Source organism: Pundamilia nyererei, unplaced genomic scaffold (genome assembly GCF_000239375.1).
Source record: "Pundamilia nyererei isolate P.nyererei 1_Seehausen unplaced genomic scaffold, PunNye1.0 scaffold00017, whole genome shotgun sequence".
Lineage (NCBI taxonomy): Eukaryota > Metazoa > Chordata > Actinopteri > Cichliformes > Cichlidae > Pundamilia > Pundamilia nyererei.
The window spans coordinates 2,148,124-2,163,706 of record NW_005187418.1 but is presented as its reverse complement, the minus strand read 5'-3'; the positions used below and the strand labels follow the sequence as shown (position 1 = coordinate 2,163,706).

Below are 15,583 nucleotides of genomic sequence, written 5' to 3'. Positions count from 1 at the left end.
CTCATCATTTCATCATCTCATTTCAACAAATTTCATTTTTTAAGTTTTTTTAAACAATAGATTTAACTTTAGAATTCAAAATTTCCTATTTGTGGATATAAAACTTGGATTAATGTTCTGATTCTTTTCCTCTCAATTTTGTGCATGAATTTAAACATGCAAAGCATTAAGTGCAAAGAAATAGCATACTTTCCATAGTGTGCTTGGATAATAGAGTAATAAGTATACAGGAAAGCATGAAATAAACAAATAAAGAGAGATATAAATGAGATGTAGACACAGAAGCAGAATAATTTAAATACATTTTTAAAGAAATTGGAGCACATTTGTTACAACTGTGTCAAATGTTTTTATTTTAACATGCTTGCAGGTAATAACTGTCTAGATAGATAGATGTAGATTTCCTTTTCTGAAGGTAAACTACATTTATGTTTATTTAACTGTGCAAGAAATATCATGAGACCTTTTTTTTAACAAATGACTGACCCATAACAAGAAATGGCCAACATTTTCCAGGTATTCTTCCACATTTTTCATGGGCTACTCTTAGTTTGGGAATAACTGACCTTAAGTAAAGTGACACTACCGCCCTCTAGCGACAGTTTCATTAGTTGCACCGATCAGGGGCCACGACGATTCACCAATCCAAATGCAGCTATCGACATGGCAACATCGCCTCCTCCTATTGGCTCTCTTTCTCCTAACGTGTCATAAACAGGAAAGCTCCGGATGGTGATGATAATCCTGGATATAAACCGGAATATAATCGTATAATGAAGCCCTGAATGGTCGGAAACGTTTTTAAAAAGAAAAGGAAATAATGGAGGTGAGATTAAATTTAGTTTTTTTTCCGAGCTGGCTTTAAAAACTAGCCTGCGAGCTAACGCTAGCTAGCTGACACAGTCAAAAGTCCACTTAAGTGACAGAGAAATGAACACTTTACACTGAGTTTAAGTTAGCAAAGAAAACAGTCTGTCCTATGACATTTTTTAAGATACTTATTCACAATGTCTTCCTAACGGTTTAATGTGATATTGTCCTTTCCGTTTGTTAAATAAGAGAGGTAAAGAGGAGGTAAAAGGTGTAAATAACAAAATCTATTGGCTGTCTCCCTGCAGCGGAACATTCAGAACCTTCCCATCGACATACAGACCAGCAAACTTTTAGGTAAGACAAAAACACGCACATTTAAAACAAGCACTTGCTTTTCTATGTGTTCCTCTGCAGCTGGGCTACAAGCAGCTAATACAGCACTGTAGTCCTTTAGCCTGCTGGCTGAAACAGATGTTACAGACGTAAACTTGCTCTGTGTGGTTGCAGACTGGCTGGTGGATCGGAGGCACTGTAACCTGAAATGGCAAAGTGCAGTGAAGGTGATCAGGGAGAAGATCAATGCTGCCATCCAGGACATGCCGGAGAACGAGGAGATCAAGGCGCTCCTCTCCGGCTCTTGTAGGTCCCCTACAACTCAATACACCCACCCATCCTTCCACTTCTCTGAGAGATGAATCTATTATGGACCCAGCAGGCTATTTAGCACCATTTCTACTCTTCTCAGGGACTCCCCTTTCCAACCAGATATAGGTTTCGGGTTACTTTATAATCATCAATGCAGGCTTAAACCCCACTTCACAACTTTATTAATGTTTTTTTTTTCTTGTTATCATTATTCTTTTTTTAAGGTGGTGTTACAACCCTGCTAATGACTGCAACAAAGTGGAGACTAACATTGGAGTTTTTTAATGGTTTTATTTTAAAATACTGTCTAGTCTAAGCTAATAATGGCAGTGAGGAGAGCATCACAAGGTTTAGCAATAAGTGTTGTCCCAGCCAAGCCAACCTCAGGCATGCTTTTGCACAACTTGTGGACAACTAGCAGTTAACCTCAGGCAACTCCCAAAGACTCTTGCACTGCTACTGCAACACCAGCAGGGGTTGCAGAGGAGCATGGCTTTTGGTGTTTATTGTATTTTAAGCAGCTGTTAATGCTTTTAAATCTTCATCTATGTCTGTGCTTTGTTTACTTTCACTGACAGACATTCACTACTTTCACTGCTTGAGGATCGTGGAGATCCTGAAGGGAACTGAGGCTTCCTCCAAGAACATCTTTGGCAGATACTCATCACAGAGGATGAAGGTGAGAGGATTCATACATGTCAATGTCACATGTTAAGGGGATTTTTTTATTTGGGTTTTGTGCCGTTAAACTTTCTCCCTTGTGGTTTTGTTTTCATAGGACTGGCAGGAGATTGTGTCTCTTTATGAAGCAGATAATGTCTATTTGGGTAAGTGTGTTAGGAAAATAAGGGAAAGACATATCAATATGTCTTCATTATAGTATAAAAACACCTGTGAACGCAGCTACGTGTCTTTTTGCTCTGTATTTTATACAGGGTGTCTTTGGCTCCTTTGAAAATAAATCTTAAAATATCTTTCATTCATATTTACTGACAGTATGGATGAGTTTTAAGTGTTTTTTGTCTTGTTAATGTGCAAATTTCCATCTCTCAGTGCTGCTATTTTTGTCCCATTTAAACATTTAGGTCGTGAAATGCGACTGTGTACAAACATGTGTTAATGCTTTATAGTTCAGCTAAGACTTTCATGCTGTTTAATATGCTTTAAACCAGTTAGCAATGAGATAATGTATCTGGTTAACCTAATTATTGTAGCTTATGCCTAAAAGAATGTCTTAAATATAGGGACCCCTGTACTTGGGTCCAGGTGGGAAATTGGTTTAGGCCCAGTTGGATGCTGATCTTGTAACATACTGGTGGAAAAGGCAAAGAAGACGAGTCTACTTGTTTACACAAAGTGCTTATGAGACCGTTTGTTGTCACTTTATGTCATATTGTCTATTTTTATTTTTTTAGCTTGTTTATTTTGTAGGGACAATAAACAAGGCATATATTTGACCTAAAAGCTCACTTTCATCTGTAGTTTTTAGACAGATGAACCGAATCAGTAAATAAAAAAGCATTCTTTAGTGCAAATAAATTTCAACCATGTTAACCAAAGTTCATTTTCACACAGCTTGCTGTCTGCAGAACTGCGACTCTTTCAACCGCGTTTTCTGATGTTCTGTGGTCACAAATTTCACAACTCTGCTGCCTTAACAGAAAAACAGTTTAATCATCCGGTGTTGGGGACTAAAATGTAAAACTTTCCATGTACAGATTGCTTATATAGCAGCACGAAGCAAGTCCAAGAGAACTTCTTTAAATTCTAGAGCTCTATGTGCACCTTCTAATGATCAAGTTTCCCAAGTAGGGCCTCGTGGATGTACAAAGTCTAACACGTGAATATCAAATACAGCTGATGTTGAGGAATATAGAAGTCACTTCACTATGGTTAGAAAACTTTAAATTAGCAGCTAAAACTGACATCTAGCAACATGAACCACCTTATATTTTGTCTTGGTGATTATTTTTAACTTTACTTTAAAAGAGTGTATTTTCACCATAGACTGTATGTAATTGGTGGCTGTAGAGGAGTCGCCCCCTGCTGGATGGAAAGAATGCAGCATTAAAGCACTTCCCATTGCTGTTTCAGATCTTGAAGCTATGCTGTATCTGTTATACAGTCTGTGGTTTTTGGTGTATTTTTCCAGCCCTTAAATTTAGTCTAAGATATGTTAAAGTTCCTGAAGTCTTGATTTAAGTCAAGATTTAACTTGCTTATACCTGTAGGCTCCCTCTTTTAAAGCAGGAAGGTTATAAGTGTTAATTTTGCTGCTGTATTTGTGTAGCTTAGGATATCGACCACAAAATCCAGCTGAAGAAAGAAAATAATTGCATGTGCTGAATGATAAAAAATGTGTTTGTGTGTCCCAGTGGAGTTGGCCAGCTTGCTGAGCCGCAACGTGAGCTACGAAGGCCCGGCTCTGAGGAGGCAGCTGGCCAAAGCTCAGCAGCTGCAGCAGGAGCTGAGCAGGCGGGAGGTGGAGTGCCAGAGCTCAGCTGCAGACTTGAGGGAACGCTACTATGCTGCCTGCAAACAGTATGGCATCACAGTAAGTGCAAGAACGTGCACACCTCTAGGAGAATATTCAGACACAAACACTCAGAGTTACGCATTTTATTAACTGATTGATGCGAATGTGAACAGAAAGCAGTAACCTTAGGCGGGGGCCTCACCCTGTAAGGCCATGAATGTAAGAACAAAGATTTTAAACTCAAATCTAAACTTCACAGGAAGCTGGTGGAAAAGCTTTAACAATCGTGTGCTATGTGAGGATTTCTGAGCCTTTGATTGACTTATTTGCTTCTTACAGGGTGAAAATGTGCCTCGAGAGCTTCAGGCTCTGGTGAAGGACTTGCCAGCGGTTCTTGACGAAGTCGGGAAGGATGCTGCGAGGCTCGAAGAGCAAATACAACTTTATGCTGCCTTTACAAACTTTGTCTGTGACTGGTGAGTAAGGGATACAGTAGAGATGCCATGTTATGGGGGAAAAAAACATAATTTCTGTTATTTTGGGCAATATTGAAATCTTAAGTATTTAAAATTGGTTAGTTACAAACTTAACAAACGGTTAAAAACTTTTCACTGGGAATCTCCTTGAACTTTAAATGTCGTTCAAACTGAAAACAAGTTAATAATTGAGTTATAAAAGGTGGGCCATTCTGTGAAGAGTGAGCCAAAAACAGATGGGATGAGAGACAATCTGAGTTAAAAAGACAAAGCTGGCTGCAGGCAACTGTTAATGATCCTTCAAGTTTCATGATCCTAACTCGTTCTAGATAGACCAGGTTGTCCAAAGGCTCACTCATGAGTTAAAGCAGCTCCTTTGCTAATCAGAGGTAAAGTGGTTGAGTCTTCCAGTCCACGTGTTGATGTGTGCTTGGACCAAAAAAGCATGAAAGGCCTTTATAAATGCATCTGTGACTGGGCGACTGCAGCTTTCAGTGTAAAAACTTTGTTTTCATAATATTGGAAGCTAAATTATTTTCAGTTGTAACTGAAATCCAGTTTATCATCCAGACTTAAAATATTATGTTTTGTTTTGTCGCAGTTTCACTCAAATGTATATTTTTGCAGATACAGCTCAAACATCGGTGTATATCCATTAGAGCAGTTCACAAAAAACTAAGAAAGTAAACTTGAAAGAAACACTTTCTGTTCTGTTTAACTACATAAACCATAGATAATGTTTGTGCTGGGTCACATGAGCTCACATGTTGTCATTTGTAGGTCTGAGCCAGTCCTCCCTATGCTGACATTTGCCCAAAAAAGAGGGAATGCAACATTTTATGAGTGGAGAACGGGGAAAGTCCCCACAGTTGTTGAAAGGCCAGTTGTGGGTGAATCACCACCTGATACCATCACAGAGGACACGGTTAGTTTTACCGCATGTGTATTCTTGTTGTTGTGCTCATATAATTAAAACTAGTAAGAACCATTCATTATTCTATCTTAATGCAGTTCACTATGTAAACTGGGCCATAATTGAAATTATCAGTAAATGCCTGCATGTTTCAAAGTGATTCCAAATGTCCACTCACCGCAGGAGTTCTTTCTTACCGCTGTTTCTGCTTCGTCTTCTAAAATCTGTTTTAGATCGACTGGGGCGACTTTGGCAAAGTATCAGATTCCCTGGGTGTGAGTTCAGGCATCACAGTCGAGGATGGAATAGACTGGGGAATCAGCCTGGAGCCGAACTCCAAGGTAGGGCATCTGAACACGTCTGCGTTGCATCCTTTTCTCTAAAACAATGATAGAGTGCAATATAGTGATTTTTTTTTAAAGGTACATCCTCATCTTTGGACATCATCTGCAGTGCCTGAATTTTGCAGCAGAAATTCAGTGTGTGTGAAAACATGTTAGCAAGCTGATTAACACCAAATAGGTCACAAGTTAACATACAAATGGCCAAAAATAACTGGCTAAAACTACAAGGTAAATCGTACATATGAAGCCTGGTAAAATAATAACAACAATAATAATGAAAACTTTTTTTCATTGTGTAGGTTCCACTAAAGCAAAGTTGCTTGCTCGCTATTGTCCCCCTTATGTGCAGCAATTTGCAACATAATTTGTGCCATTACTGCTGGCATGCAACTCCAGCTCTTTGGCACAACCAATGGTGTGGAAAATTGCATCTCCACAGTCTATCAGTTCAGGGTCCTGCAAGTGAACAGAACCAGTAGTGATGTTTGGGAGTGGGGTGGGGGGTTCAAGAAAATTAGAAAAAAATTGAAAATAAAAGACACTTTTTTTGTTTTTGTTTGAGTGACGCACTACCAGGTATATTTTTCCCTGCAGAGACACAATTAATTTCAGGGGACTGCAGTGAGTGACGTATACAATGTTGTGGTGATGTATTGTGTTGCAACATCAGTGTGTGTAGGAAGTGGCCATTGAGTCAAGCATAACCTCAGATTAATGGATAAATGGTCAAAATAGATATCTTACTGTATAGTTGCTTGGAATATACAGGCGCTATGAATGAATGGTCAAAAACGTTGCACCATAAAATATTAAAAACGCTTTAATGGCATTTTTGTTAACTTTTAATAAAGTCAAATTAAATTTGGTTTGTTTTTTTTGTTCTTTCATTATAATTGTTAATGCTTGATAATACATTTTGTTCTGTTTGGTGCAATCTCTCAGGTTCTGAAGGGAATATGCCAGAAAAAGTTTGAGAACTGCTGGATAAAGTAAAAGTATATGGTTACATGATTGCGGAACTACAGAATATATTGGGTGAAAATGTCTAAAAGTACTGTAGAGCTATGCCAGGCAGAAAAAGCTGTAATAAACCACAGTGTTGATTACTTTTTGGGAGAAGGTAGTCAGTTGAGTAATGGGAGGTAAAAGGCTGAACTATTCTCTCTCCGTCTCCCTCATCAGGACCCCGGGGCAGGCGGTATCGACTGGGGTGACAGCGCAGAAGCTCCCATTGAAATTGAAATTGTGGATGTGGGCACAGACTGTGAGAAACTTTTTTTCCCTTTCTAAACTTTTTATGTTTGCAGCTGTCACATGCTCAGCTGCTGAAATGTCCATTTGCTAAAAAAGACTCATTTTATTTTGAAGGCCCTGAGGGAGTGGCGAGGGGTGAAGATGCTCTAACTATACTGGAAAACCCTCAGTCACGCAGCCGGTTCATTGACGAGTTGATGGAGGTAAAGACTACAGTCATTCGATCTCAAATTACTTCAAGAAGACCCACATATATTTGTATATAGCCTAATGATATAAAGCTATAGGCAGAACACACAAGTGGAGCATTAAGCAGCTTAGAGGGAGAGTGTGTTGTTAAAAACTTTTTGTTTTACTCCAAACACACCAGGTTTGCTGGTGTGTTTGGAGTGAATGATAGTGAAAAGCATTTAACAGCATCAGTTTTAACTTTCAGACAAAAACGTGTAAGGTAACAGTTCCACAGACTGACACCGAGGACATTTTGTAATTTTTTTTAAATTTGTATTTGTATGGTTTTAGTCTTTTGTTGTTGTTTATATTTATTGCAGTTTTTAAAAACTAAAATTTTGAAGGATAGAAGGAGTGACCTTTCAGTGACTAGCTAAGTGTTGCTCAGTTTTTTAGGTTGAACATTTGTATTTTAACTTAAGGTTGTGTGATGATTGTAAAATGTTCTGGACAAAATTATTGATGATGAAAATTAGTAAATATCATTTAGTCCCACAGGTCTCCTCACTAAGCCATTAAATCTATTTAAATTAAGGAAAAAGGTCTAATTGAACTGCTTAGTTTCAGATAGAAGTGCCGGGGAAATGCTTTTGGGGTTTTTTCTTGGCCACCCAAAAAGTTAGGAACACCCTGTTCCTGGAAGGTTAAAGCTTATGTCGTCTACAGGTTTTGTTGGAACACAACTGTGCGAGGGTCCACAAGCCAGTGTATGTGTAATGCTGGTCCCGAGCCCAGATAAATGGGAAGGGTTGTGTCAGAAAGAGCATCTGGCATAAAATCTTGGCCAAAATCAAACATGTGGATCATGAAGAATGAGATTTCCATACTGGATCAGTCAGAGCCCAGGTTAACGAAGACCACCTTCAGTGCTGAATGTTTGTCAGAGTGCTGGTGAACGCTTTGCTACTGTTGGCGAATGCAAAGGAAGAGGAAAGGGGGAAGGCATGTTAGGAGGCAGCGAGAGAGAAGGAAAGGCAGGGAGTGTGGAGGGTGAGAGGAGGGACTGTAAATGTTGGGATGACGCAAGAAAAATCTTGATGTCTGAAACATGACTGTAGCCACCAAAGGTATTTCTGCCATTGGGCTACAAATAAAGTACGCCTTTATTGAAGTCTTATGACTTCACCATCACCTCCTGCATTCACTCTGATGACGACTTATCTGCAGTCTTATTTAGTCATTTGCCAGTAAGCATCTTCTCTAGTACACATAATATATTAACCAGTGAGCTATTTACATGTGTTTCATGTTGTGGAACAAAAGGTAAAATGTCCAAGGTTTGTGTTAACAGCCAAACTCAAGAGTTGACTCAGTTTTTAGCAGTCAATCCATGTAGTTGTGTGCACCATACTTATTATTTAATTCAAATCAAAACATTTTATTCCCAAGGCCATCAGAGCAGCACACATCTATCTGTACTTTTAATTAAGTGGGTACAGGGGGTGTCTGCAGCCTGCCTCATTTGATTTTTGTCTGGAGGCAGAGCACACTGCAAACAGGTTGCAGTAATTCATATGTATTAGGTACTACTGAACATGAATAATAGTGCAGTAAAGTGTAATGTAGTATTCAAAGTATAACTTCAGATTTGAAGAATCTCCTTGTGTGTCTCTTCTCTGTAGCAGTGGCTAAGTAAGAATAAAGACACAGCTGCAGCTGAAAATTGCTGGTGTATGTAGTTCAAATGCCTTTAAGAAGGTTATTTCAGATTGTAGAAACATACATATGTTGGCAGGTAAGCAATCCAGTCAGGACGAAGTAAACCAAGAAGAAAGAAAACAAGAAAGCTGAATAAAGTAGCTGCAGTGTGTTATCAAGGTGAAGGCTTTGAGACCACTGACAAGCAGCCTGACGTTCTTGTGAGCACAGCGGCTACATGTCATTATAAAGTTTTAGATAAGCTCAAAAGAGATGGCAACAAAGCTGCAAGAATGAAGTTAAAATGGTGAAAAAAGAACGCCAAGATTGAGGTCAAACAGTTTCTAGTTGTAGCACTGAATCAAGATGAATGCATAGCAACAGTGAAATGCAGAGGCGGCCACTTTATACTCCAGATGAAGTGAAAAGGATTGGAATTGGGTCATGGTTTCGGTGTTTGGTACTAGTCAGGAGTGTCTCTGCTGCATGGTTAAACAGCTGCTGGTGCGATAAGGAAGATCTCTGCACAGAGAGAACTGCAGAAATTCAGGAAAGAGGCAATAAAGGCAGATGGTGTGATTTCATAATCTTTTACGTGGATTAAATCGAAAAATCTGGTCCTGATAAATGTTTAGCTGATATGGTCTAATGTATTCAGACATAACAGAAGATTAGGATAACAATATTTCACCTGAAGGAATACTCCCACTGTTGAGGTGCAATTGCATTTTTTACTGTGATATTTATATATAAGTGTTTGAATGCCAGATTTGGTTTTCTATCACTAACGCATGACTCTGGCTTCATTTGTTGGTGCAGCTGGAGGTGTTCCTGACTCAGCGTCTGAGTGAGATGAGAGAAGAGGGCGATGTGGTAGCTATGAGCCAGTTCCAGCAGGCCCCCTCGGTCATCCAAGGCCAAACCTGCGAACACATCCAGGCGATGCTGTCTGAGGTGCAGGACCTTCTGGGGAGGCTCACCTCTCTCCGGATGCAGCACCTGTTCATGATTCACGCCTCTCCACGGTATGATGGTCGCCAGAATATCAGCATGATCACCACTGAGCTCTATTTCAGGAACCAATGTGAATACATAACCTTGTTGTAAAATAACACACATAAGATGAAGAACTATCATTTCAAACTTCTCTTTTAGCACTTTATTGTGACTTTTGTATATAATAGCTTAACAAGTTTATAGCTTAGAGCAAGGGTGGGGAACTCCAGGCCTTGAGGGCCGGTGTCCTGCAGGTTTTAGATCTCACCCTGCGTCACCACACCTGAATCAAATGATTAGTTCATTACCAGGCCTCTGGAGAACTTCAAGACATGTTGAGGAGGTCGTTTAACCATTTAAATCACCCGTGTTGGATCAAGGACACATCTAAACCCTGCAGGACGCCAGCCGTTGAAACCGGGAGTTCCCCATCCCTGTGCTTATTTCAGAAAGTGAAAGTTAGAATTTGTGCCACAAAATCTGGAGTTTCTGTACTCTTAAGGATCCCCTTTCTCCAATCAGACCCAGAAAAAACCTTTGCAGATAAAAAATTGCAAGCCTGATATTACCTTGACATTCATGTCTGTGGTTAGTGTGATTAGCTCTGTGATTCATTTCTACCATAACTGGCTGTGATTTAAGAGACAGTTAACTTTTATTATTCTGTCTCTCTTCTGTAGAAGGGAAATTAAAGTATAGAATGCTTAATTAATTGCCTTGTAGCGGGTCCTTTTTTATGTAAAGTACACTGACAATACATTTTATTCTGTATAAATAATATAAGCTACTTTGAGCTGCTCACTTATTCACAGCGGGTAGCTCTGCATATTTGATTTGGCAGATTTTTACACCAGATGCCCTTCCTGACACAAACCCCTCTGTGACTCCTTGTGGGCTCAAACTGGGGCTCTTTTGCTTGTTAGGCAAATAAGTTAACCGCTACAATACAGAGCCACTTATTCAGTATAAATGACATAAATCATTTCTATCATGAGCATCAGTCTTTAAATAAAGTGGAAAAACCCCTTTGTATGCATCAGAAATGTTGCACCTTTTGTTCATTATTTTTAATGTGATGTGCATGTTCAGGTATGTTGAGCGCGTGTCAGAGATGCTGAGACAGAAAATGAAGCAGGCTGACATTCTGGTGCTGAAAGGAGCCACAATGGCAGAGAAGAGGCAGGAAGCCCTGCAGGAGCAGTCCAGGCTGGAGCCTCGTGTTGACCTGCTGGCAGGATGCACCCGGGAACTCCAGAAGCTGGTACAGCATTATTTTTTTGTATTTGTTTCTGTTTGCACGGTGGATAATTTACTAGCTATGTCAAATGAGGAGGCTGCAGGAAGCAGAAAATACTGAAAACTGTCATTGTGAGATCTCTGTTTAAATATGAGCAGACACATAAAGGTATTCATATTCTATGTGACATGGAAACGGTACAAATTCTAAGTGTTACGCCGACAATGTTCTCAGAAGTAACTGATGATTGTTATGTTTGTTTTCACAGATCGAGGCAGACATTTCAAAGCGATACCACAACAGGCCTGTGAACCTGATGGGGGTTAATATTTAGTGAACTTCAGACAGTCACTGAAAATATTTTGTCATGATCTACAACAGAAATTAAAAAAGTGATATTTAATGTAAACTTTTGTTGGGGTTTTTTTTTTGTTCTTTGCGTTTTTGTATAACTGCTGTAGAGATAAAGAAACAAGCAATGTTGAAAATACTAAAACGTGATAAAAATAACTTGTGTATTGTTAGGATTGGTTTAAAACCAGGGAATAAAACTGGATTTTAAGCAGGTTTCAAGTTTTGATGCCCCTGTATTAAAACAAAATATATTACTGTCCAAAAGTCCGGAGCCACCACTCATTTCTTTATATTTCGCTTCCAAGAAACCTGATTTTCTTGAAATTTTTCTAAAGTGGACCTCTGAAGTTTTTCTTTGGACATTGACTGCTTTTTCACTCATTTTCAGTCCAGTCCTTGTACCTAACCATTTTCAGAGGAATGCTTGAAAAATGCCAAAGACAACACTGATTTGCAGTTATAAACTGGTATATTTGCACCAACAAGGTGATTCTAAAAAAGCTATTGGCCAAAAAACAAACACACTGCGTAGCGTGCAGTGTGACCTTAAGAAATTTGAGGAAACTGGACAAGTTTGGGGCAAAAGGAGCGACAGACTTGAAAACATTTTTGAAAAACAGCAGATGAACAGTATCTGAAGGTCATGTCATTAAGAAATAGGAATAAATCCATCAAAGACCTGAGAGATGCATCTGGACCTTCAGCTGAGCCATGTACTATTCACTGAAGCCGCGTCGGAAATGATGAAAACTTTTCATGACCACTGGCTGAAGAACAAGATCTTCTTTGTCGCTGATGTTTGCCAGAATTTTCTGGTTTATTTTGTTTTTCCGTATGTGTGTTTTGTTTCTTTAGACTATGCATCCATAATATGAATGTCATACTTTGACTTCTATATGTTATTATGACTGCAAAGGAACCTTACAAACCTCTTTAAATATATTTATAATATAAATACATTTTCATTTTATTATCATTGAAAAGCATTGTCATTGCTTTCAAGACTCACTATAATTAAAAAACTAAATATTTGAAATTTAAAAGACTGGTTGAAGGTGATTAAATCACCCCCAACTCATCATTCTTGATTTACAAATTCTTGTAAATCAAGAATTTACAATATTTAAGTTGTAAATTTACAAGAAAACACTAAGAAAAAGGTCAAATTTATGTCAAAACTTAGCTAAATAAAAATGAATATTTTTACCTAAAAAAAAAGTCCTCATAAATATATGAGGGGAAAAACGGAAAATGAAAATTAGTCAATGACATTAGTCATAACAAATATGACTAAAATATGACTAATTCAGCTCAACATTACCACTTTGTTTAGCTGAAAAGTGCAGTAACCAACTGTAACAAAGTGATTTCCTCAATATTTCCAACAATATTACAGCAGAATAAAGGGCCGCTGTGTTTTATGAAAAGGACGCTTTGGCTGTAAAGTTATTACTTAATATGCGTGCAATGTGCTTTCCCGTTCTGCACTTTTTAGACTGTCCCAATGCAAAAAAGGGTCGGAAAAATACAAAGCATATGAATGATGACACAGTGTTACCACTAGTTCTTGTTTAACAGGCTAAAAAGGTTTCAGTAACAGCGTTGCACATATGCTGTGAGGCACAGCCTGCTATGGACAATCACAAAATCAAAATCAAAATGGTTTAAAAGTTCCAAGAGAGGTCAATAAAATCAAAACAAAAACGTGGATTTATAACTTAACACTGATTTTTTTTCTGGGTTCTGGAGAGCTATTTTGTATTTAAAATTATATTTTGAAACCACTTTTCAACAACTAGGTTTACATTTAGTCTCAGGACAGATGTTTTTTAAAATATTTTGTGCATATTGTTTTCAAATTCATGGCTGGGCCAGAAAATGGCCTGCAATTGTAGAATGCACTGAATTTCTCCCCAGCTTGAACCTTGAAAAGTAAACCTGCCGATAATTGACTCAAAAAACGAAAAAGAAAGGAAGTCCAAGATTTCCTAAATGTTCCAATTATATTTTAAGTAAACTAACTTCCCCTTTTTCACGTAATTTTGCGTGTTTTTCCCGTAATATTTACTTTTATTTCTTGTAAATCAAAACATTACAAAATATTTTTTATTTCGAAATTTTACATGCATGTCCTCACCCTTGACCTTTTTTCATTATCATTATTATTATTATTATTATCTTTATTTTGCCGTCGTATACTTGTGGAAGATTACCAGCGGGGGAATTTTCAGTCGGCTGATGAAAGCTTGCCACTAGAATGTTCTACGCATGCTCTGTGTGAAAGCGTGTTTTGGTGTCAAGCGGCGCTGCTAGGCTAGCCGGGCTAGCTAGCAATTTTGCAAGTCATGGTGGGCCATTCAATGAGGAAAGGCTGGAGAGTGCTGTATCTGGCATCACTGTGGAACTTTTAATGAAAAAGGACTTGTTACTATTCTAAGCTGACTTTGAGGCATGAAGGCACACTTGCAAAATCTTCATGCGTAAGTATTGCAATCAAAAGGTTTTAAATTAAATAAGTAATACTGTGCGGCGAAACCGCATTGACTTACGGCGCAAGCTAACGTTATCAGACACGTAAATTAATAAAAAGTGATGTTTACGGGAGGGCAATGAACATAGTGGTGTATCTTGTTTACGTTACTTTTAAAACTAACTGAATTGTTTAGGTAGTTAGAAGAAAACTAGCTCATAAGGCTAGCACAGTGTACGTTTTGAGTTCCAATAGTAGTTGGGCATTTTCTGTCAACCCCGCCCTTGCCCTATTCTTATTGGTCGGGAGTAACTGGAGTCATGTGTCGTCGCTGCGCCCAAAGCATGTGGATGGCTGTACTTTCTGTCAATCACCTTTTCACCACTTGTTGCTAGGGAGATTGTTGATGCTAGCTACAGCGGAAGTAGGCAGTCCTAAAATTAAAATATAAACAGAGAAAGCTGTCATTTATTTAAGGGTAAGTGGATAAAACGCATCACAGCTACTTTGTCTTGTGTAATAAGGTAATGCGTAGTACCGATAGCCGGATTTTAAGAGACAGGGCAGCTAACAGCTAACGTCGTAAGGACGAAAGGAGGGAGGGACCGTGCCATCCACCTAACATTGGTGCGTATGCTAGCAGCCCAGCGAGCTTTCTGGACTCCCTCATTCACCTTCAGCAGCACCCACACGAAGTAGTTGTCCTGTCAAGGGTGGGGTGATGCCTGGAGCTCTCTCTTCACCATCTCTGGGCTGCTGAATGTCCAGCAATGAGGAGGCATTGCGCGTTGCGAACCGACATCACTTATTTAGTCTTTAGAGGATGGAGTGGTTGCAATGGGCTAGCAAGTCCTGTTTTCATTAACATGTGCCTAAAGCAAATGTAGGTAGGTAAGGCTTGGCGTGCTTCAGGGCTGAATGTATTGTAATGTTTAATTTTATTGCAAAAGAGCATTAACACATTTATTTCTCACTTTTGCCAGGAATGGGATGATGACACTCTTTTGAAGAGCAGAGCTTTGACTTTAAACTGGACTCTCTAAAAAAGTGAAAACCTCATCTTGGATCCTATACAGCTTTTTGACATAGATAATCCTGTTGACAACCCTCCCCTTTTGCTATATTTAACTGGTTTTTATGTTCATGTATCTATCTCAGTCTTTTAGTGGTAGTGGAGAACTATTGATCCAAGAAAGTTGGCCCCCTTTTTGTTTTTGTTTTTTACTTTCACCTTTTGTTCCTTTGTAAAGAAATGCTTTACCTGAAAAAGTACTTCACAGAGGGCCTGATTCAGTTCACCATCCTTCTGAGTCTCATTGGGGTGCGGGTGGACGTTGACACCTACCTAAACAATCAGCTGCCCCCACTGAGAGAGATCATCCTGGGGCCTAGCTCAGCCTACACCCAGACACAGTTTCACAACCTGCGCAACACGCTGGACGGCTATGGCATCCATCCAAAAAGTGTGGACCTCGATCGTTTCTTCACCACTAGACGACTGCTAAACCAGGTGCGCCAGCTGGATCGCCTCTTCGTGCCCAGTACAGAGCTCAACACCTGGCTAGTGCATCGTGACTCTGATACTGTGGTGTCCGCCAGCAGCCAGTCCAGCCCCACCATCACCCTGGACAATGGGGCCGGCCTAGAGGACGTTAACAACCCTGACGCTACCCCGGCCATGAGGGGAGGAAGTGGAGCGCCTGAATCCACATACAGTCTGAACACAGCGGACAGCA

At 39.3% G+C, this 15,583-nt stretch overlaps 2 protein-coding genes across 2 annotated transcripts in view; both read left to right on the top strand.

The window, feature by feature from the left end:
* Positions 1–658: 658 nt before the first annotated feature.
* Positions 659–11,449, top strand: cdk5rap3 (CDK5 regulatory subunit associated protein 3). Its single transcript, XM_005725801.2, has 14 exons — positions 659–826; positions 1,119–1,167; positions 1,321–1,452; positions 2,037–2,137; positions 2,237–2,285; positions 3,834–4,012; positions 4,274–4,410; positions 5,191–5,335; positions 5,557–5,664; positions 6,850–6,931; positions 7,036–7,124; positions 9,610–9,815; positions 10,876–11,047; positions 11,292–11,449. The coding sequence occupies exons 1-14, from the start codon at positions 821–823 to the stop codon at positions 11,355–11,357; spliced, it is 1,521 nt and encodes a 506-aa protein (XP_005725858.1). The 5' UTR covers positions 659–820; the 3' UTR covers positions 11,358–11,449.
* A 2,193-nt stretch (positions 11,450–13,642) lies between these two features.
* Positions 13,643–15,583, top strand: part of nfe2l1b (nfe2 like bZIP transcription factor 1b) — a 9,628-nt gene continuing 7,687 nt past the window's right edge. The window contains exons 1-2 of the mRNA XM_005725948.2: positions 13,643–13,857; positions 14,831–15,580. Coding sequence (XP_005726005.1) covers positions 15,100–15,580 — 481 coding nt within the window. The 5' untranslated portion in view covers positions 13,643–13,857; positions 14,831–15,099. The remainder of the gene's footprint in view (positions 13,858–14,830; positions 15,581–15,583) is intronic.

Coding starts and splice junctions, on each gene's coding strand:
- cdk5rap3 (XM_005725801.2), top strand. Junction 1,453..2,036: donor GGCGCTCCTCTCCGGCTCTT/GTAGGTCCCCTA, acceptor TTTCACTGACAG/ACATTCACTACTTTCACTGC. Junction 11,048..11,291: donor CCCGGGAACTCCAGAAGCTG/GTACAGCATTAT, acceptor TTGTTTTCACAG/ATCGAGGCAGACATTTCAAA.